Here is a 23,199-nt window from a genome sequence, read left to right on the forward strand (position 1 = left end):
ACATAAGTTTCATGCCTTCCACAGAAGTCGAAAACCGTTGGAAGCGCCCGCAATTGTTAAATTTGGTTCGAAGGAGTTGAAAATCAGTTTTGGGACTAATTTCCATTTGTAATTTTTAGTAAATAAGTTTTAATTTAAAAATCGCCAAAAATAGTAAGTAGGTAAAATTTGAATTCTCAAAAATCCGCCAAAAATCGAGAAAATAATTCGGGCAGTTGAAATTTCAACTTTTGGAGCCGCTTTAGGTCATGCTGTCTCGTTCAAATCGATGGTGGACACCTTGAGGGGTCTCCCGGTAAGCCAAGAGTCTCTTTCCCAAGAGACAGCAAGCGAGAACATCGCCATAGGCATACGATGAGACTTTGAAATCTCAACATCTGGCTACTGCATTTTTCGCGAACAAACATTACGCTCTTATACAATAGTAAATTGGTCGCAAAGATACGAGTAACCCCACGTGGCCCTGGCCAAGATCGAAATACGAGTAGTAAAGAAGAAAAATCGAAACCGGTATCGCCGCGAACCGACAAACCGATAAAGCTGAAACAGATGGTGATGGAGGCACAGGTTGGCAATGAAGAATCCAAGACCCTAGACTCGGGCACTCGGGCACAAAAGAAATACCAACGCGATTGCACGGTTCCGGTAACACCGAAACAATCGGATTTTCAATCGAGGCATCGAGGCACTTGGCGAAACGAAGTGAACCCCCTGCGAATTTGCTTAATTCAAATTTTACATAAGTACCTACATAGTAAGTACAAAACATTCGTAAGTTGAATTAGGTAGTCAAAAAAAGCATCGCCAATATCCGAAACTCTCCCCCTCGTCCCCATCTCGCCACTACTCGTACATAATGTACTCGTACAGGTGCCTTCATTCGAAGATACAGACTTGTCTATACCCAATCAACATCCTCTCGAGTACCTAAACCTATAGGTTGATTGTAGGTAGGTATCGAGAGAAAACTACACACACACACACACGTGTACACGTATGCAGCATACAGATTGATGGGATTGCGGCAGAAATCGTATCGTATACACGCCATACGGTACAGCCCTCTCCGTGGAGCTTTTATACTTTGCTTTTTCGCGCTCTCCGCTCACCCCACAGCCCACACCCCGCACCCTCCTCGGACGCATACACAAAAACTATTTCATTAGCATTTGAAATAACTCAACTCGGCTACACTCATTAATTTGACCATTCAAAAGTTAAATAGATATTAATGAGGGCGTACTGATGCTGTTCGCTCCAACGAACAAATTGAAAGTCATTAATTTTATTTTTCTTCTTTTATCGTATTAATGATCTTTTGCCGTTCTCTGCGCTCTCTACTTCTACCACTTGGTTTACCCTGCCCCCGCCCCCGCCCGCTTCGAACCACGAACCGCGTACCACGCCGCCGTCCGCCGCCGTGCTCGCGCTTTCATCGTCTTATGATCCGTTTTGTGCGCTGCACCGTTCGCTTTACCCCGATGACTGCTGCTCCAGCGAGAGCGACGGCCGACGGAGAGCTCATCAGCTCAATATCGTCCTCGTTTGCATCTCTGACGTTTGTTTTGTATATCGTTCATCAACGCGCACTGCACAACACACAACACAAAAATATCGACGACGATGATAACTTGGTATTATTTGCCTCGCAGTTACATCTACATCCACAATCATCTACACATACATATTACAATGTATATCGTCACTCGTTGACCAGTTTTAAGTTCTCATCACCTAATCGTGTCATCCAGTCGCACGTCAACATAAATCATTCGCTGGTCATACGAGTAATTTTCATTAGATTAATTCAACTTACGTACTTATGTATTTGTATGTAGTACAGAAGAAAGGGGGTAATTCGTGAAAAACCGCAACTAAGTTTATTCGAAAAAGAAAAGGATCCCGACTAGCTCGAGTATACCTAATTATTACCTATACAAAGATAATGGTCTAGCAGTTTGATAAGGATTAGAAAAATTTCAACGGTAGAAATGAAGAACAATGTTTAGCGAATTTCGAGCAATTTTCGCGAAACTTTACTCTGTTGTGTTGAATTTTTCTCACTTCATCGGCTTATGGTAATTTTTAATAACCGAAAGCTCAATTTTTACAACTTATATCGTATTAATTTCTTCATTTTTAACAAATTATTATTCAAATTTTAGAATATTTTATTAATTTTTGACCTGCACTTAGTAGGTTTCCAAGTTTTGCTAAATTGAAAAAAAATTGGAATTCCCACTCAACGCCCACAATGGCGAAAAACTACGAGTACAAAAATGTTATAATTATAAAGCTGCATAAATGCGAATCTACAAGATACTCGTATTTTGAGCTTTCAAATCAGAAAACGAACGCTCCTTCATTGTGATGAAAAGTATGCACTTGAGTATACTTATAATGTGAGACAAGACACCACGTATCCATTGACTCGAGTAAATGTACACAACTCTCAACTATTGTGTATAATAGCACGAGTACGAAATTTTGTATTTACCTGTTCGTTTACTGGGTATGCTCCGTTATGATTGGTTGGCATGGATAAGGCAAGATCGCTACTTTCTGATCTCTGCAACACAGAAAAAAATTGGTCGAATTATTTAAAACCGTAAGACAAATAATAGTCCGATACATTGTAATTCGTAATGCAATTCACAAAAATTTCTCGGTGATGATAACAGAAACACGGATTACACGCTACGAGTAACGCTAGCAGAAACCTGCCAAGTTTCAATAAAAACTATCATTCCGAGGTCACATAAATGTAACTGTAGGTGAATCCATGGAGGGGGGGGGGGGGAGGATTTTGACGAAATGCAATGTTGAAACTCACGCGGAGAAAATTTTAGCTTGAGAGGTGCCCCCACTCCCCCAGGGGCGAGATAATATGGGTTCGCAAAGAGGAGGTACTGTTCAAAGTAACATTATTTATAGGTATTTTAAAAGGAAGGAAACTAGTGCCTTTTTTTGATAGGTATTCTCATTGTATTGTATGATGACGTAACTTGGAGATAGCGATAAGAGTGCACAACCCGATGGTTTTGAATGTGTGTAGTGTGAAATGTGTGAGTCATATGTCTGCAATGTAATCGCGTTTTCGTTCGGCGCGCGTCACCTGTCAATTTTTCAATTTTTATATGTATTATGTTGCATCATTCTGAAATCTGATTGTAGCCAGGGTGTCTAACAAAGTTTCTTCGAAGAAATGCATTACTTTTACATTACTTTTTGCATTACCATATAAATATGTTTATTCAGTTTACCCTCCACCTCAATATTTTTTTGAAACAGTTATTGAAATTAACAATTCATCTTTTAGCTCACTGGCTGAACCAGATGATGGAAAAACTTGTTCATTTCAGTTTGTTTTCAGTTTAATTTGAATTGGGGGCGGAGGGGAGCGCTCACGAAGGAACCTTGTTGTCGCCTCGTCATCTTTGATTTGACTGGAATTTGGCTCACCTGAAAATTCATGTCACCCACAACTCGGAACCAAATTTTCAGTTGCCAAAGTTGGCTGAATGAAATAGCCTAAAATACATAAGTATGGTATTTGAGATTTTGCATCGATTCGGGCCATTGACCTGTTAAAATCCAAGACCACTTTTAGGGTTTCGCTAATCGCGTATTCTATTTTTGGGTAAGTACGGTACATCAGTGTTTTGAAACCCTCTTCTTCTCAAATACGAGAGCATCTTGCATTCATTTCGCCGAATGATGCACTATTGGCAGCTGCATTGAGTTGAGTTTATTATGAGGTGTTATCTTAGCGACCATGGGTGACAGAAGCAAGGGTTCTCCCACTTATTTGAGTACAAATATACCAGAAAAGAGTTGGGCTGAGCACAGAGATCTCAGTTATTATAAGACTTTGTTAAAGTACAGTGCCTGTGCTTGCTGCTGCTATTTTCCCTAGTTGCCTAAGAGATACCTGCTCCATTGCTGTATTGACGATTACAAATTCGATACTGAAATATTACGTAAGTGACGTAAGTTATCTTACAGAGTACAAAGATACATGAATACTTGTTAGAATATGTTTTGCTTTAGTTGTTTGAATGATATCATGGTGCATTGCGCATGCAATGTAACTAGATATGATTTTAATTGAAACAGTGATTGTGATTAGTACAGTAGTCGCCTTTTGATACACGCATAGGACCCTGTGGGGGACTCAGAGGTACCACTATGCAGTATGTGTGATGAACCATACAGGTGACAATGTGGCCTCTCAGATAACTCTGTGTTGGTGCTAAAGTAATATAGAGATCTATATTACTTTAGTTGGTGCCTAGGGCGTCACTGAATGGCGCTGCTAGTTGGCCATTGAAGATCATTCCATTATGCTGACACTGATGGGTGAACCATGGGTAGAATTGGTACTTGGATCCGAAGCATCCCCACAGTTGGCCGTGGCTGAGACTACACAGCCTGAGAAGGAGGTCTTTTAGAATTGCTTGAGTTCGAGATATTTACAAGTTATCTACGAGTTATTTAGGAGCCTTGCATGATCTATGAGTAGTACGTGTGTGTACTCAAAAGCGATTATTTTTATTACAGATCGCTTATCGTCCATCCACGTTCCAGCCAAGCCAGAACTCTAGACCTGACAACCTCAGTTGTTGATTGATTTAAGATTTGATTTAGATAATTAGCTAATTTGCATACTTCGATATATATTTTTCCTGACACCTGTGTGTATTAATTAATAAATAGTTGTGTGGTTTGTAATGGCTATTTCCTGACATATTTCAAACTAGGTACTTTTCAGAGGATCTTTCAGAGTTGCTAAGTACATTTAACTTAGGGCCTATTTTATATTGTTAAGGTGTGGAAAATAAGATTTTTCACTTTGTTTTTCATTTTTCACTACCTTTATTTAAGCAAAATTGCTGAAAATCACTACTTTTTCAGTACTTTCACTACAGACCTTCAAAATCACTACCTTATCACTACTTTCATTACCTGTAGACATCCTGCCCCCCCCCCCCTAGGCACTTTCGACTACTCGTATTGAAGTATTAGTTATTACAATACTCGTATATCCACAAACAGCCACCAGCCAGTCTTGTACACAGTACTCAGTACAGTACATTGAAAGATGAATAATCAGTTACTGACTGGCCAGCCACAGTTGTATGTAGTTGTTGACGCGTGCCTGCTGTCTGCGAATACTACCATACAGCTCCGGAGTCCAGACACAGAACACATAGAATGCCATCGTACTTAGTGTACTTGTATGTAACACCTACCTATCCTATGCGGTATGCAGTATGCATGACTGTACAATGTACATAATACTACGAGTACTCGTAACATTACATACTCGTAGCACGCAAACGCACGTGTACGACGACTTGAGAAGGAGTACATTACACGCTGATACCGTATCAAGTCACAAGTGTATGTATAGACAGGGCAGTTACCTACGATGAGTAGGTCTAATGTAAGTAAAGTACGTTACTACGAGTACTTGGTGATTCTTACGCAGACACGCTTTCCGCAAGCGCCAGCGCCCGGCAATGCAGCTCGCCGCGCCGTAGCATGGCAATTGGCATGGCACCTTCACGTGCAATGTGCATCTGCAAGAAAGCGCGATGAAATTTTGGCACAGCAGCGCACGGCGGCGCTTTAATTCGCATTTCGCACACGCACTCGTTCATATAAACCGGTTAATAATTGCGTTCGCGGTAGTTGGTGTACAATGTACATTGTACATCTACATACGACACACGAGTACAGGAGTGCATTACATTACACATTACATTACATTAAATCCAAGCCAAGTAGTAGCCAGTGGGCACCAGGCACAAGGCACAATGGACACACCGCACCGCCGCCACGCTATATCGTATTTTATGCACTATGCACTATGCACTATGCAGTCGTACAACAGGAAACAACGTGTTACTATGCGCATCTGCGTGTCAATCTCGATCGGTAGTAGGTCCAGATGCTACTCGATACTCGTATAGATGACTGTGGCTATGGCTATGGCTATGGCTAACAGGCTACAGGTCGACATACACGCTACAAATACAAGATGCACAGTTGTACACCTTCACCTAGTGCAAGAGGCAAAGCCACTGGCGATGGCGATGGCGTATCGATTAATTTCAATTTCGCTTTCATTAGACAGTAGACGCTAGACACTCTGGAATACGTACGAGTAAAAAAGACACACACATACGTAGAGTTGGACCTTTTTACCACAAGTGACCAACGGCATTGTACAAAATTGACAAGGGCGATACGCGATATAGCAACGACTCGACACTCAAAATTGGATTTTCAAAAGGCTACCGTCGTCATCGGATAGATTCCGAATTTCTGAATGATCGCCAGACGTGTTAAAATCTCAAAAATTATCAACGCAAAACTTCACCAACACAACAACACCACTGTAATCCATACACGCTAACGCAACTCATAAAAAAAAGTGCAATCGCACATGCAATGTACAATGCACATGTCACACATGTAGGATGGTTGATGCCAATCCGCATTGCACGTTACACCACTGCACAGTGCACAAACCATGAGAATAAACAATAAAGGTCACAGAGGGCGGGGGCGCGCGGGCGGGCGGACTAAAAGTAAAAACAATTTCATTTATCCGTACTATTGAGGACTCACTACTCGTATTAAAGTTAGTTTGTAACGTGATAAGAATAAAGCTTTTGTATGTATAACTCTGTAGAAGAAGAAGTCGTTTCGACGTCGAAATTTATAAATTATGCAACGCTGGCAAAAATCGATATTACACAGCTCATCTTTTATTCACATGCAATTTATATATTGCAGACCTACATTCGTGAGATGACGACGGCGCGGCGAAACGGAGAAGGGAAAAAGCGCATTTAAATTATTACAAGCACTTTTACCATCATCCGTGTTCGATGAATGCGTTTATTACGAGTATTATCGTTATTACGTTGTAGCTTGTACTAATGTACTCGTACGTTCTCTCGCAGTATTTTCTTTCTAAGAGTATTATACTTTCTTTAATCATTCCGTTTTCCTTTTTCGTTTTTCGCGATGCAATCGTCTCGAAGCTATGGTTTCCTAGTTTCGTAAATTATTTCTTTGTTTTCATTTTTTTTTTTTTTTTTTGAGAAAACGCGAGCACGCTTCGAGTACTTGCCTAATATCTAATATTGCAAAAATAAAATGAATAAGGAAAACAGAACTTGGACAAATCAAGCACCTAATTTGAAAAAAAACAACGTTCAATCAGCTTTCAAGTATTAGGTAGAGGTACCTAATATAGGTAATTATCTAAGGTATCTTTACCAATCTACAAGTTTGGAGTGCTTTGTTTTTGTTTGTTTGTTTTTTTTTTTTTCAAAATATGGATCGATATTTACTGCTTAATATTTTTTATGTTTGATAGGTAGAAAGTACTAGTACATAATATTATGTACATATTTCCAACAAAAAAAAAAAAAAAATGGAGCGGATTTTCACCAAATTCAGTAGGTATGTAAAGACCTGAATTGAAAGTTACCTACAAATTTTTTTTAGCTCCGGAGGTAAGTAACCCTGGAGGGGAGATTTGGGCTTCGAAGAGAAAGCATTTTCGAAAAAATCGTAGTTTTTTCGATCCTGTCGATACACAACCTGTTTCGGGAAAAATAAATCCGTCGAATGAAAGTGAATTTTTTGGTCGTTTTTGCAAATAAAAAGTTCATAAGTTGCCACGCTGTTATTTTCATTTTTTGAAGTTGGTAAATATGATCAAAAAATTGACACCACTGCGTTCCAAAATATGTATTTCCTCGGTTTCAAGGGTGATATCTTTCAATACATATTTTGATACGTATTGATGTAAACTATTTACGAAGAAAAACACGATTGACCACGATCAACGAAGGAATCACACAGTTTTGAGTCTGATTTGAATTGAAAAATCATGGCATGCGGAAGAAATACGTCACCAGTCAAAATTTCAGGAGCTCGAGTGCTGAAAGCATTAAAACAGCCGAAAACCATTTTCAGTCGATTCGACACGTCAAAAATAGGTCATAAACTGATTTTCAGTATCGAGAGGGAACGGTGAATTATTCAAACCGATTTCTTAAAAATTGGCGTGGAAAAGTGAAATTTCCAACAACAACAAAAAAAAGGCCGCCGCAAGTTCCAACACAACTTGAAACCACCTTCAGTCGACTCGATTTGCTACACCGCGCTGGAATCAGGGATACAGTGAATTACGAATTTCATTTGGTTTTATTTTATGGAAATTCCAAGTTTAAAAAATCTGCTGGCAGCTTCAGAACTAAGTACTCAAAACGGCTTGAAACCTTTTCCAATCGATTCGGTAGGTTCGAAGTAGGGTATGTCCCAAATTTCAGCTCACCAGGTGAATTGGGTGAAACTTTGATTATGTCCCCTTTTTGTGGTACGCGTTTAATTTTCGAAAATTGAACAAAAAATGAAAAACGTGATATCAGCAAAAAACTTATATTCTCGACAATTTTCTGCAATAAAATCTTGACAATTCATTTTTTTTTTTTGTCATTTCCAAGCTGATTTGCCTACACTATTACGAGGGTTTGGACTTTACAACCTATCTCCGCTCTTTTTTGGTAACGAGAAATTTATAAAATTTTGTTCAAAAAATGATGCGCAGACGTAATGCCTAAAATGCATAAATCAGGACAAGCACCAAGCTACATATAAGGTTAGGCTAAGTGAGTAGTGAGCTCTCATAATATATCGTACCTAATGGAAAGGGAAAAAAATATCGCCGGCAAGAAGACGGCCTTGACCTCGGCAATAAAACTCTATCGAAAATCCATATTTTTTCATTGAACGCTAACCAGGTTTGAGAAAATTTTACATCGCGCTTATTTGCGCCAACTCTCGGGTTGTCGAAATAGTTTGTTTGATAACGAGCGCGACAGGTGCACGTAACGTACGAGTAATTAAACCAATTGCAACGGAAACGTAAACGCACACTAAGTACTCGCACACCATGTATGCATGTACCTACTACCTACAATTGTATTGTACACATCACATAGCTCGTATTGTATTAACACGAGTCGAGTAGTCGGAGCATGTGTAGTTGGAAACATTTTTTCGTTCATATTTCACACGCAGCGACAGCGACAGAGGAGTACCTGCAACCTCCGCCTATAGGAGTACTCGTATACCGATTACGCAGCTATACGATAAAAAAAATCATAAAAATTGCTCGTTAATATACGAGCTCGAGCTATAAATAACGAGCAGCGAGTACGATGATATCCTAATCTTGCACGTAAAAAGCTGACCTGAAAATTCTTCATTTTCCCTCTCCAAATTCCAAATTTCAAGTCCGTTGATTTCAACGGGAAAGGTTTAAGGTACTAAAGGTAGGTCCAATACCCACCAAGAATATGAAGTAGGTAGGTAGAGGTACCTACCAAAGAGCTAAAAAAAAATTGGACTACTACTCGTAGCAACGACTTACCAGAGTAAATTATTATCGTACTCGTAAGTCGTACGTTACGTCGCGTCGCGTCGCGTACTTTTCCAACTCTCCAGCTCGACCAACCGTCTTTATTTTAAAGTGAACCAATAAAAACCAGATTTCTAACAATCGTGACTGGATCTACTTTTTATGTATATCTATACTTCTATAGCTCTATACCCTACACTATATAAACATTAAATAGCCAATTAAAATTGCACCATAATGATCTACTTTAGAAAATTATTACGGTCTCGTTGGAAAATTATTATTCTCGTTTGTTGTTATGTAAAACTTGTAAGCTATTCCAAACGTTTTAAATAAATCACAAAATACAATTAAATGATAAACGAGGTAAATTGTAATCTCGAATTTTTTTTATCCTCTCTCTTCCTCTCTCTCTCACTCTTTCTCGTTCTCGTTCTCGTTCTTCTCCATCTTCGCGTTCTGTTCTCTCTTCTCTCTCGTAACGAGTACGTACCTATTTTCTTTGCTTTTTTTTTCTCCTCTTTTAATATTATTATTTATAAATACATGTTTTCGAAACGACGTTAACCGCATTCCTTATTTTGTTTCCCATTCAAGCTAACAACTATGGCTACGGCCCTTTCCTATACTTACACTTAAAGGTACCTGTACCTACCTATTAAGCGTACGTAGTCGTAATATTAACGACGAGCACAACGAAATTTCGTCGTCGTCGTCGTTCGATTCGTTCACCTTTCGTTCTTCGTTCGTCCAAATATGTAAGTAGGTACGCAATACACGTATGGGGGGGGGGGGTCGATGATTTGAAAAAATATACCCATTTTTCAAAGTTGAAAATGAGATTCCTCCATCGCATCCAATGCTCGAAAATTCTGAAAAAATAACTTCGAGCACAATTTTACCTGCTGATAAAAAATACCAAAAAATTAGGCTGACGTTTCTTCGTAGTCTAGATTTGAAAAATTCCAAAGATTACGACGATTTGGCAAGCAAGACTCTATCAGTGTTACCATTTTCTATGAAAAATCACGTTTTTCACCTCACGTTCACATTCCTAGATCAACAAAATGATTTCAGGAGCAAAATTACTCGTGAAATGCATTATCTTCGCTCGAGTAAAAGAAAAGGTTGACAAATTTTACGAAAATTACTCGCACTTTCAAAAAATTTCCAATATTCGCGTACTTCGGATCTCACCCGATAAAAAATGAAAACCGAAAAAAATATACCTACTTGCGGCATTACGAGTAAATTTATCGCAACAAGCGAAAGCGAAAGAGCTGCCTCGAAGGCTGTCTGCGGCCTTCGCACTGCGCCGCCGTGCCCACGCCCCCCCCCCCAATCACTGTTGCATCCGGACCGCGATATTATTTTGAAAATTCACAATGGAAGCCGACTTTGATGGATTAGTTTTCTTTGAAAGCGTCCAATTTAAATGAAGTGAAACGCGTGATACGCTTATAAATATAAAATGAATTTACGCCAATTTGACGCATCGTGAGTGAGGAGATGATCGCGAAGGTGGGTCGACCTTCGATTTTCTCAAAAAGTCAAAGGGCAAACGAAAAAAAATTGACACGACGCGCGACGTCAAAAACACGTGGCAAATTTCGAATCTCGAATTCGGTTCCAAAATTTATCCACCCCCCCCCCCCATTTGTTCTCGGTACAATATTATTAAAAAATGTCAGAAAATTCCAAATGGTTAGATCACAACTACTCGTACTTATTATTTAATTTTCTGCAAAAAAAAGTTTTATTGGGCGTACGTAAGTAGGTAGCTAGGTACCTATCAGAGTCCTGCACGGTATAGTTAAAATAGCCGAATAACCGCCGGAGCTATCGGCTAATTTAACTACAGGTAACCAACTGTAGTTAGTTTTGTCGGCGCGCGCAACCGACGAATAACTAACTACAACTACCCGCCGATGCAGCGGTAGTTAGGTTAATAACTACGGTTATACCGCATTCGTCATCGTTGCAATGATTAGACCTTATCGATATATTTCAATGACTCATCAATCGGGGAAGGGATTGAAAAATCATTTTTCAAAAATATATTGCACAATAATATTATCTATGAGAGTGCGGATAATCGCAGGTAGCGTAGTTATTTTAACTACAAGTTAGTCGACGGTTAAGTTATCTGAGTTACAAATATAATCGCACCGGCCGGTGCAGTTATAACCTGCCGTTAGGACGACTAATAACTATAGCTACCCGCCCTCGGCGCGCGACTAACGCAGATAACTTTTAACTATACCGTGCAGGACTCTGGTACCTATATAGTATGTTTCAAGACTCGTTGGAAACCTCGTAGGTATTGGTTTTTTAAATTTAAAATTCAATATTTTTTCGCAGCCTAAACATTACAAAATATAGTATAGTAGGTACACGTTATAGATTCGACCCGATGATGAACGTATTCGCCCTTCAATACGAGTACGAGTACGCGTATGCTCAATATTACGTATAATGTAGCTTGGTCTTTTAAACCGGTTGGTTCGGCATAAATTACCACGTTATGGTCAACGTCACGATTAAAATGGGCGTTAATAACGAAGAAATTGCTCACGTCTTGTACCTTTATTATTTATTCTTTCGTTTATTATTGTTATTATTGCTATTAACGTTGCAACGTTGTAATATTATTTTAACAATTTCTCTCTCTCTACGTTTAATATGTATCCATTTTTTCGCCTCCTTCGCCGCGCTTCTTACCTCGTTTCACCTCAATACGACGACGACGGTTCTCTTCATTAGCACTAAAAAACCATTATTTGCATAAATTCGAAAAAGCATACAAACAGCACTAACAGCAGGATGGAGAGGAGACGCGCAGAGAGCGAGCGGACAGCGAAATACCTTAATAATTCTCGATTGTGGGAAAATTTATAACGAATGTAGAGTGGAGTGGAGTGAAGCATACTCGAGTATACTTTTACAAATTAATACGCACGCTATAATTTTTCAAATAAATCTGACCCCGAGTTAATTAAATGTAGTAATAACCTCGACAGAAAATACCTTACAACTCGGATACGATACGATACTATTACACTTACCCAATACCCAATACCCACTACCCAGCCCAACTTGAACCCATACGTTTTCGTGTCCACGTCGAATAAAAATTAATAATAATAAAAATCAAACAGTTCGATATACTAATTTTCAACAAATTACTAACTCGTAGGTATAGGTAAGCTGTAGTGTACTTTACCTATACCTCGACGCAACTCCTCGAGTCATCAATAATACACAAGATATGGTAACGTAGATACCACTCTCAACTCTGCTTTTAACGAGCAATACTAATGATGGGTAAATAAATTAATAATAGATACGCGTATAAAATACGAGTAAGACAACTCGCGTCGAATTAATTTTTTTCTGTTTTCGTTTATTTATCCGTTGGTTCGTTCGTTTGTTTGTTTAGATTTTTCCTTCATTCTTCCTTCATGTGCCAGCCAACCAGAACCTTTAAGAATATTCGAGACGTCAAAATTTATTTACTTTTCTGAAAATATACATTTTATGGTTCAACTGACATAATCAACACTTTGGGTAGTACTTATTTTTTTCAAAATTAAATGTTCTCCGCACAGGCATACTGGACTGTGAAAAATCCAACATTTTAAACTTACCTATAAATTATAGGTATGTATACAGGAAGATCTCGCCGAATGCTCATTAGTGATTTTATTTTAAAAATTTACAAACTGCAGCTACATACAATACGCTCAGCCTACAAGAGTATTTTCTACAAATTAGTAAATTTCAGCTAAATTTGCATTTATAGGTAAGCTACACGGACACACATCTTTTCGGTGTAAGTTAAGTAAATATTTCACTATATCGATTTACCTACACTCGTACATCGTTTCGTATACGAGTAAAATGAAATTTTACATTACAACGCAACCTCGCAACCGCCCAAACGAAAAAATCAATTTCAATAAATTTACAAAATTGGAAAAATAACGCGCGATTAATCATTCTTCGCGTTAGTGCGAGTCTTTTTTTATTGCTATCCTTTTTGCGCTGCTATACGCCGTTTATCTTCGCTCCGGCCGCGCTGCGCCCGCACCCGTCCCCGCGCTCTCGTCGTAAAAATATGAAAATGATTACATCATTTTTAACAATGGTTATCAATCTAGATTTCTGAACGGTGCACAATTCACGTCAATAATATTTCATTGGTAGCTGTCATCGTTGCGATATGCCTTCAGGTTATCAACTCCATTCACGGATTACAGTGATTCTCAGATTCTAACAAAACGCCATCGCCATCGCCATAGCCATACATACTACGTAGGCTAACGTAAGTTACCTTTACTCATACTCACATTACATTACATTGTATTGTTGGTATACTTGGTACCTTACCTACGTGTAAGTAAGTGGTACAAAATGCACACGTTAGTTGAACTTTATTTTGAGTACCTAACGTGAGTAGTGTCCTCCGTTCAAGACGAATACTTCTCAACCAAATCACATACTTGATACTGTAGATATCTCAGAATATCAAGCTATCCAGTATCCACGAAGGTAATTTAGTAGATACGCTGTATGTAGGATAGCAGAGGCAAAGCCAACAACAAGCCATGACCTCTATCTGCCAGCATGTAGCATCAATTCTCGTTCAATTATCGAAAATTATGTCAAAAATACCTACAAAAAATTGACCAATAAAATTCTAATAGATACATATGTAAGCGAAAATTTTGTCAACTGGTAGCAGAGCGTGGTTTTGATTAAATTTGCAAAAATAGCAAGAAATCAATAGGTAGGTGGGTGAAGAGCAAGACAGTATAAAATGATCCTCAAGTATTCGTCATAATTTATAGCCGTACCAAAAATTAACGAAAAATGTGTCAGCAGGTAGCGGAGTGTGGTTTCAATCAAATTTGCGAAAATCACGATAAATCAATAACTTGAGTAGGCGAAACGTGAAATAACTTTACTAATGTGAAAAAGTGCCTAAAAATTAAATTGGGGGAGACAAAACATGCAAGGTAAGTATCAGTCAGGGTGGATTAGAGCGTTTGGATTGGACATTGGAGCCTGGTAAGACACTCAATAATCGAGTTCTTCAGGAATACTCCAGTCACAGTCTGGGTCTGCAGCCAGGAAAAGCAGAAAGGCTGATGATTCCCGACCAAGACTGGAACACCCGAAGACAACTATAGATTTAAGATGTAAATAGATATTTTTATTATATTTAGATTGTAAGAGGTGGTCAGTGCCGAAAAAATATAAATAGGCATTTTCCATCTCATATACGTATATTCAAATGCATGTAGATAGGGTTTCAGTGTAGATAGCAGTTTGTATAGGTATGGCCCTTAAATGTAATTGTAAATAACTTTTTAATACTTGTATATATTTTTTCATTTTTTATTACCCAAACAAAAAATATACTTAACCCAGAAGAAAAAGAAGAAGCCGAAAGATCCAGATGTCGATATTGAAGATAAACCTGGATGAAGATATTTAATATTGTATTATATATAAAGTAGAAAAATAGCAATCTTTTCATGTGGGCAGTCGGTGAGAAGCCAGTAGCAAGTGCACTGACTGCCCCACAAATAACCCAATGTACCTCGTGGCCTTTTAACTAGAGGCCCCAACTTGTTGGGACCACCCCTAGGTAAAATTTCTACCCCCTTCATACTTCACCCTGAGACTGGTTGGGGGCTCAGTCATGATCTGAACAGGTACGCGTGAAAAGAAAACCTGGGAAGTGACAACCAGGCCTTAGGCAACCGCCTAGGGGTTTGGGTCAGGGTGGATAATCCGTCTCACATCCTCCCCCCCTCCCATTCCCCCTTCCGTCCCTTGTCTTAATCTTGGGGTGAAGCTGTAGATTATACTTAGAACAGTTAATATTACTCTAGTACCTAACCTTAAGATTAAGATTGGTTTTCTTTTATAATGAAAAAAACCCTCGGCGCCTAGTGCGTCCAAGGTGTTTTACAAAAAAAAAAAAGTAGATTCAGCGCAAAGCTTCAAACGCAATCGTTCGAATGTCAAATTTCTTTTGCAAACTCACACAGAACGAAGACCAGGAGATGGCATTTAATAACTATAGCGCAATTTCTTACAAAAAATTAATTATGCTCCATGTTTCAAAAAAATGATAGGATTATCAAATGGTAGCGGAGCATGGTTTTAATTCTATAATAAAAAACCGTCCAAAACTGGGTTTCTCAAAATATAAAAATAATAGCCTAATAATTTTTAAAAAAGCATAAGAGAGAGGGAAGTGTTTTACTCAAGTGCCTTTCTGAATAACAATAAGAACCTTGGTAGAAAATCGAAATTATGAGAGGAATGTGATTGAAGGTTTCGAATGAAATCATTTATGTACCATATGTAAAAGGATGACTCATGTAAGCACATTACACAAACTTTAACCACAAGCAAAGCACGCAGAATAAAAATATTTGATTCTTACGTAATTCAAGTTCGTGTAATATGCGCATATACTCGTATACTTAAATAACGTTAATTGCAATTTTTTGAAGGAAAAGTCTGATTCGAGCGTCTGAAAAACATTAAAAACAAACCATATTTTCGAAGATGGCGTGAAATTCGAGTCGACGCGACAGTCGAATACGTACCTTACCTATACAGAAGTGCGATACTCGTATTATTTTTTGGCGACAAACGGTCTAACATCCAGTCTGCTGTCTAGTGTACGCAATACGCAATACGTATCGTAGAAAGGTGGATGCCTTTTACCTTACCCAAGGAATACAATATGTACACTACGTCGTATGATACTCGAACATACTACGAGTAAAATGCATGCCGCTGTTCGCGTGACTAGTCAGCCTGTCAGCGCCTCCCGCCTCGCCTTCGCCTGGCGCACTACACGTTTGATTTTTCTATCCGATGTTTATTATTCGAGTAAATTTACGAATAAGAACGACAAGCACAATACAGGACTCATACAAAAGCATTCACTTTGCCACAGGAGCACAAATAATTCTATGACTGATAACAGTGATACGTAACTGCACAAAAGCACATGCAAATGCTTACCATTGTCTCCCTACCTTACAATCCAGTATTAGGCATATACCTGTTCAATTTTGAAACAATTCCTGGCACGATACTACTCGTACCTCCACGTGGCTACATCAGTGACGAAATACTTGTTCGATTATCGACTCGATATTGAGATTGAACAAACCGCACGCCATCGCCACCGTATAGCCGGGTCTTGTCGCGTCAAATCAAATCTGATCGCGAGATGATTTTTTTTTTCAAACATTGTGGGAAGCGAAAAATTAATTAAATCCAGTTATTACCCGTTAAAGATGAAAAAAGAAAAAAAACGTGTTTTGGCAAACGAAACGAAACGAAACGAAAAAAAAAACGCTTTGTAATTACTAGTACGTGTACCACTACTGTGCAACTGTAGGTATAGGTAAGGCACTCACTAATACGAGTATCTACTCAACAGACAACAGAGCACAGTGTACAGTGCACAGTGTACAATGAAAAAATAACAAAACTTGCGGGAAAACGCTAGTCACGATTATTTTCATTATGTTTCGAAGGTATTTCGTAACATTATGGCAGTTGGCAGCCATTAAAAATGTAAACTAATGAAAAAGATAAACATTACGGTAATGCGATTACTTTATTAGCTAAACGTCGAATAATCGTCTGCGCGATACCAAATTACCAATCGAGTACATCGACATTTTATTAGAGACAACATTATTTGAACAAAAAATTTAGCAATTTATTTTTAAAAGGAGAAAAACCCCTCCCACTGTAGAAATTTTTTGTTACGAAAGAGACAAAGAGTCTTGCAAACACTGACTCGTCAAGTAGCAAGATCTTTCAAGTACAATCAGCATTAACCTGCTTTCAAAATATTAATATTCACCGCCCAAAAAATTCTCAACATGACAAAAATCGTCGAATCCGATCACTAATCCAAAACGTGAGAAATCGAATGAGAAAATCCTTCGAAAAAGGTCGTCATTAAGTAAATCAGTTTCAAAAAATCAGATAATAAATGAAGATATTCGTAATAAAGATTCGCCAAATAGAAAATTCAGTACCCACTCTGCTCTTTGTGGAAATACGAGTAACTTGTAACTTATTCCTTCGCTACTTCTATAACTCTTGTGTTTGCTAGTGTCAAGCTCGAGTAGAAAATTCGCCCAAATAAAGATGGCGTGCCGCCTGCCGCGTCGGCGTCGGCGTCGCAGTCTCTAGAAATGGGGAATGAAAATGAAAATCAACTCGGCCGCACCGTTCGAAATCTGCGCGAAATTAATTAAACTTTCAAATTAGGTCAACGTGTACATTCATCCGAGTCTTTACATTACTTCAGTCTCACTCGGTACAAATTACTCTCGCATCCTGTCTTAATTAAGATTTATTAAGCCGAGTAACTTATGATTCGAAAACGCGGATATGTGCAGCTACGAGTATATGTACCTATAGGTAAACTTACCATTTACCAGCGAAAAGTAAGCAAATACTTATGTACGAGTAGATAGATAATACATAGAAGATGGTACAAATACATAGACATACGAGTATCACTCTATTAGATGAACAATTTATGCATTGTTTGTACATATTACGACTGACCGACTCTGTTCTTATGATCAGATCCAATCAGATTCGAATTAGGACGTACCTCAGATTCAATTTGATCTCATTGGACCGGTGTTTTGATCGGATTGGATCAGTTCAAGAGAGACCTGCATCAGATTGCATCTGAACAGATCTGATCAGACAGATTTACCCACAGGAGAATGATCGCATCAGATCCGATTTGGATATTCCACGAATCTAATTTATTCTGACCGGATTTTGGACAGATAAAAGTTTTGATCAAATTAGATCTGCTCCGACTTGATCAACGCATCATCTCAATCAATCGAGTGTAATTTAAATTCAAGTACATACGAGTACAATAGCTACATTTGGCACATCCAAAATTTAGGTTCAACGTAGGCGAATGCGAATGCTCGAAAAGATAGAACATTTTTCATTCCCCCGAATTCGGTTCTGCAACATTTTTGAAAAAAAAAACGCGCAACTCTTACTATAGGTAGGTAACAGGTATCGATAAATCCGAGTTGAATGATTCTTCCGTGTTTATTTAAACGCTAATTTTGCACGGTCATTTTTAGCGATGTTACGTTAGGCATCGCCATAATAATCATTAATCCCAAGTCGTAAGTCGTGTCACAAATTTTAACGAAGAATGATTAGAGAAAAAAGTAAAACGAACCAGCGGAAGAAAAAACAAAGCAGAAGCAGAAAAGCAAATAAGTAGAAACAGCAACCAAGAAGACCATAGACGAAAAAGAAGAAAAAGAAGAAGAAGAAGAAGAAGGAAAAAAATCCGACAATTTAAACGTTCAATTCTCATTTTCGCGTAAAGTCATCGAATTAAAAAAGCAGACGAGGGGAAGTCTATAAAAATATTTACGAAGATCGTAAAAAATTTTTACTATCGTTTAAAGCCGGTTTTCTTCCATTTATTTCCGAGAATAGTAAAAGTCAAAAATAATCTGTTGTTATTCGCATATATCGCGCGCGTTATTAAATTTAATTGAATTATAAAACGTTTAATGTTCGCGATATCGATCTGTTTTATAGTTAATTTTTCGACTGGCTTATAGTTAGTTAGTTAGTTAGTTAGTTTTCGTTTCCTTTTATTCGTTTCATTTTTCATCCTTCGCCAGTCGTACTTTTCAGTTTTCTACTCGTACTCTGCTTTACTCGTATTTCTCTTTTCGTTCTATCTTCTTCTACATTTAGCTAGCATTATGTATTATATTTCATATGCGCGATACAAAGAAGAGAAAAGAAGAAAAGAAACTAGCAGAGCCGTGTTAATTATCATCAAATAATTACGAGTAGTTGACATTTGCTAATGAAATGGAGAACAATTTTTTATGAGAATAATTTTTAAAAAAATCATATATGTACATATAAATACCCGAAAAAATGATTAATAAGTATAGTGACACAGTTGACTGGAAAAACTTTCATCACTGTGCCAGATCATCTCTTCCCAAAATACTTATTGCAATTGACAAAGTTTTCAATTCTTTCGAAACCCCCATATTTTTGAAGATCCTGTACCTACTTTGTGATACCTTTATCCACTGGTACCTACTCTGTAACATTTAATTCAGTGAATAAGGGGCCAAGTAATTAGTAGGACTAGGAACAAGAATTACACGCGAGTACATATACTCGTATTTTCAACCGAACATAGCCGTATTTGTATTTTCTTGTTCTTTTACGCGTATTTTTTCTTCATTGATAATCATCGAACAACACGATGCCAAGTTTACAGTATAACAGAATTTTTCGACTATACGATCGTAAAAAATACACATCGACGTTCTATTAATTTTAATACGCTGCTGCAGTCTGCACTCGTTCGTATGTAGATGTACTCAAACAACGTGTTGAAATTCCACGGTGTTAGTTCAAGTTGATTTTTCAACCATAAAACCACATTCTGAATCACACAATTTGTTCATTCGCCGAATAAACACACGAGAATATCTCGTATTAGATTTTCTGTCGAACGTGCGCCGCGCGCCATTTGTTTTTCTTCGCATTCAGAAAATGGCGCTGCAACATGCCACAATTTTGAGGCATCGACATCTAATTACGTATTACGAGGAAAGTCATCAAATTTCAATTTTTCCCCATTCGAGGTGTTTCACCACACAAGTAAATATAGGCCTACCTTTCTTCGAGCTTTACGAACGGATAGTCGGATACAGATGTAAAACACCTCCACTTTTCACTTGGACTTGATCTAAAGCTAGACAGAAAAAAAAATGCAAAACACTATAGCAAACTGAGTTTTTCGTGAGAAACATTTTTCAAGCCATAAAAATGTAGGCATAAAAAAAAGTGACCTCACTTCGCTATCGAAAATTAACACAAGAGACCCGAAAAGTGGCGAAAACAAACACGAAACGAAACGGGCAACAGCCAGCAATGAGCGAATTAACGAGCAACAGCATTAAAATAAAAAATTACAATCGCCGAGCGATTATAAAAGAATTCAAATTATTAATGTAGGTTATATGAAAACATTTCCGCCAAATTAAATCTCATTCTTTAATCCGTGACGGTTTAAATTTATACTCGTTCTTTTTATACCATTACGATTATTTTTATCGTTTATTAATGAACGCCAGATGACGTTTTTCTCAAGACAATTATGGAAAACCGTATTTAATTTAAAATCACCCTTCCTTCTTCCCCTCTGACGCGTTCGCGTCGCGTCGTGGCGCGGTCGTCCATGTTTTTTTTCCTCTTCCCGTCTTCGGACCCTTCATAATTTTTGTACTCGTTCGTTTTTCTTCCATTTTTTCGCCTGAATTGCGTTCCTCGAAGACGGCACGAGATGGATGGTTAATGGTTAGGTAGTAGGCACTGTAGGTACATACTTCACCGAATTACAAATACCTACCGGTAAATTTCAGCCAGGTCTTACGCTAGCTGTTCATATACGTACGTATATTTTAGCGTCAAATTTCCACGTTTTGGTCATAGTTGGGCTGAATATTATTCGAGAATTGCAAACCTACTCTTTGACAAAAAATTGTTATTTTAAAATTGCGCAGGATAATTATTGATTGCTCGATTTTATCCGTATTTCTTCTCTCATCTCCCATCCAACAGCATTGCCATGCCACGCCACGCCATCGCCACGTGTATTTGTCAATTGTCAATTACGACGAGTATTCATAACAAGTGCGAGCTGTCGAGCTATTTACAAGATTACGCGCATCGTGTCATATGCGATACATTAAGCTTTCTCCGGCCTAATCGCGCGATGCGACGTCGACGTAACCTTCTTACGATATTTATTGAACCAGTTACTACTCCGCAATTCCGCATCCACCAGTAGTCGACTAGTCGTGCCCTACACCTCCTACACTCGCCAACCGGCTGTGTTTACGCCCTAAAATTTATATCTATAAGTAATAGGTACATTACATATTTATACCGAACAGTGTGCACATACAGTCGAGAAGTGCACACGAGTATCTGCCAAAATGCAAAGGTCACTTCAGTATTAAGCGACTTTGGCGTCAATGCGCTAATCGAGCACTTATTTACACAGAACTGTAATTCAAGCTGAATTGCGTACAAAAAAAAATTGCAGAATTTGGACCAAATTCAGCGGAGAGCTTTATTTCTAGTTAGAATATTAGATACACGTCTATCATGCCAAAACATCCGAGGAGATAATTTCTAAAACTGATGGGAGACTATTTTAGAATAGAATCGAGTCAATCTCCAAATCCAAAAAAACTAGAAAAATAGCCAAAAACTTGACAAAATTTTCCAAGTTTATAGTTGGCGATAAGACTACTCCTGAATGGCAAGCCTGGCAGCAAAAGTAGCCGAACAAAAGTGGAAAGATGCATGGATGTGGAAGTGAATAACTTTGCCACACCAATTACTAACAAAGAAGTGAAGTCCGCAATCAAATTGTCCAAAAATAGGAAGGCTGCTGGTGTGGATAACATGTATACTGAACCAATCAAACACTTCGGACCAAAGGCAATAAATTGGATCCAAAAAGTGTTTAATGCCTGTATAGAAACTTCAAAAATGCCAAGACTATGGTGACAGGCTCATGTTATTGCACTACAGAAACCAGGCAAGGATGCAAATGACCCAAAGAATTACAGGCCTATCTCCCTGTTGTGTCACCTATACAAGATTTTTGAGGGAGTCATTTTAAATCGCATGGCTGACTGTATAGATGAGTGGCATGATCAGACAGCAGGCTGGATTTAGACCAGGAAAATCATGCACTGGCCAGATATTACACTCAACACAGCACATTGGAGATGGCTTTGAAAAGAAGAAAGTCACTGGGGTAGTGTTTGTTGACCTCACAGCAGCTTTTGACACAGTGTGCCACCGACTGCTCCAGTATAAGGTGTACCAACTTACAAAGGATTTTAAATTTACACAGGTAGTGACCATGTTGATGAAAGACAGAAGATTCTATGTGACACTCAATGGTAAACACGCACCTGGAGGTGGCAAAAGAACGGATTGCCCCAGGGCAGTGTTTTGTCACCAATTCTCTTCAACATTTACACCAATGACCAACCAATTGGACCAGATACTAACTACTTTCTGTATGCAGATGATCTTGCGCTAACTGCCCAACATGATGCCTTTGAGGAGGTGGAGGACACACTAAACCAGGCTATAGAAGAACTGGACACTTACTATAAAGATAACCACCTCAAACCAAATCCAACAAAGACAGAGACATGCTCTTTTCATCTCAGAAATTGCGAAGCAAAGCGACAATTGAATACTCAATGGGGTGGAACAGATCTGAAACAGATAACCCCAAATATCTGGGTGTAGCCCTAGATAGACCCTTGACCTACAAAAGGCACTGTGAGGCAACTAAAATAAAAGTTGCAGCCGGAACAAATATAATTTGCAAACTAGCTGGCAGCAATTGGGGAGCTAAGCCCCAAGTTATGAGAGCGTCTGCACTGGCACTGTGCTATTCAGTGGGGGAGTATGCCTGCCCTGTTTGGAGTCGTTCAACACATGCAAGTAAAGTTGATATACCCTTAAACGAAGCATGTAGATTGGTGACAGGGTGCTTACGCCCCAACATCATTGAATAACCTATATGAGTTGAGTGAAATTGCCCCACCAGCAGTCAGACGTGAGGTTGCATCCATGGTAGAAAAGAC

General features: G+C 38.5%; 1 protein-coding gene across 1 annotated transcript in view; it reads right to left on the reverse strand.

The window, feature by feature from the left end:
• The window catches only part of LOC135838444 (TOX high mobility group box family member 3-like), a 136,395-nt gene that overhangs the window by 18,665 nt on the left and 94,531 nt on the right, over positions 1-23,199 (reverse strand). Inside the window, exon 2 of the mRNA XM_065354076.1 lies at positions 2,498-2,569. Within this exon, the coding sequence (XP_065210148.1) occupies positions 2,498-2,569 (72 nt within the window). The remainder of the gene's footprint in view (positions 1-2,497; positions 2,570-23,199) is intronic.

This window comes from Planococcus citri, chromosome 3, assembly GCF_950023065.1.
Source record: "Planococcus citri chromosome 3, ihPlaCitr1.1, whole genome shotgun sequence".
NCBI lineage: Eukaryota > Metazoa > Arthropoda > Insecta > Hemiptera > Pseudococcidae > Planococcus > Planococcus citri.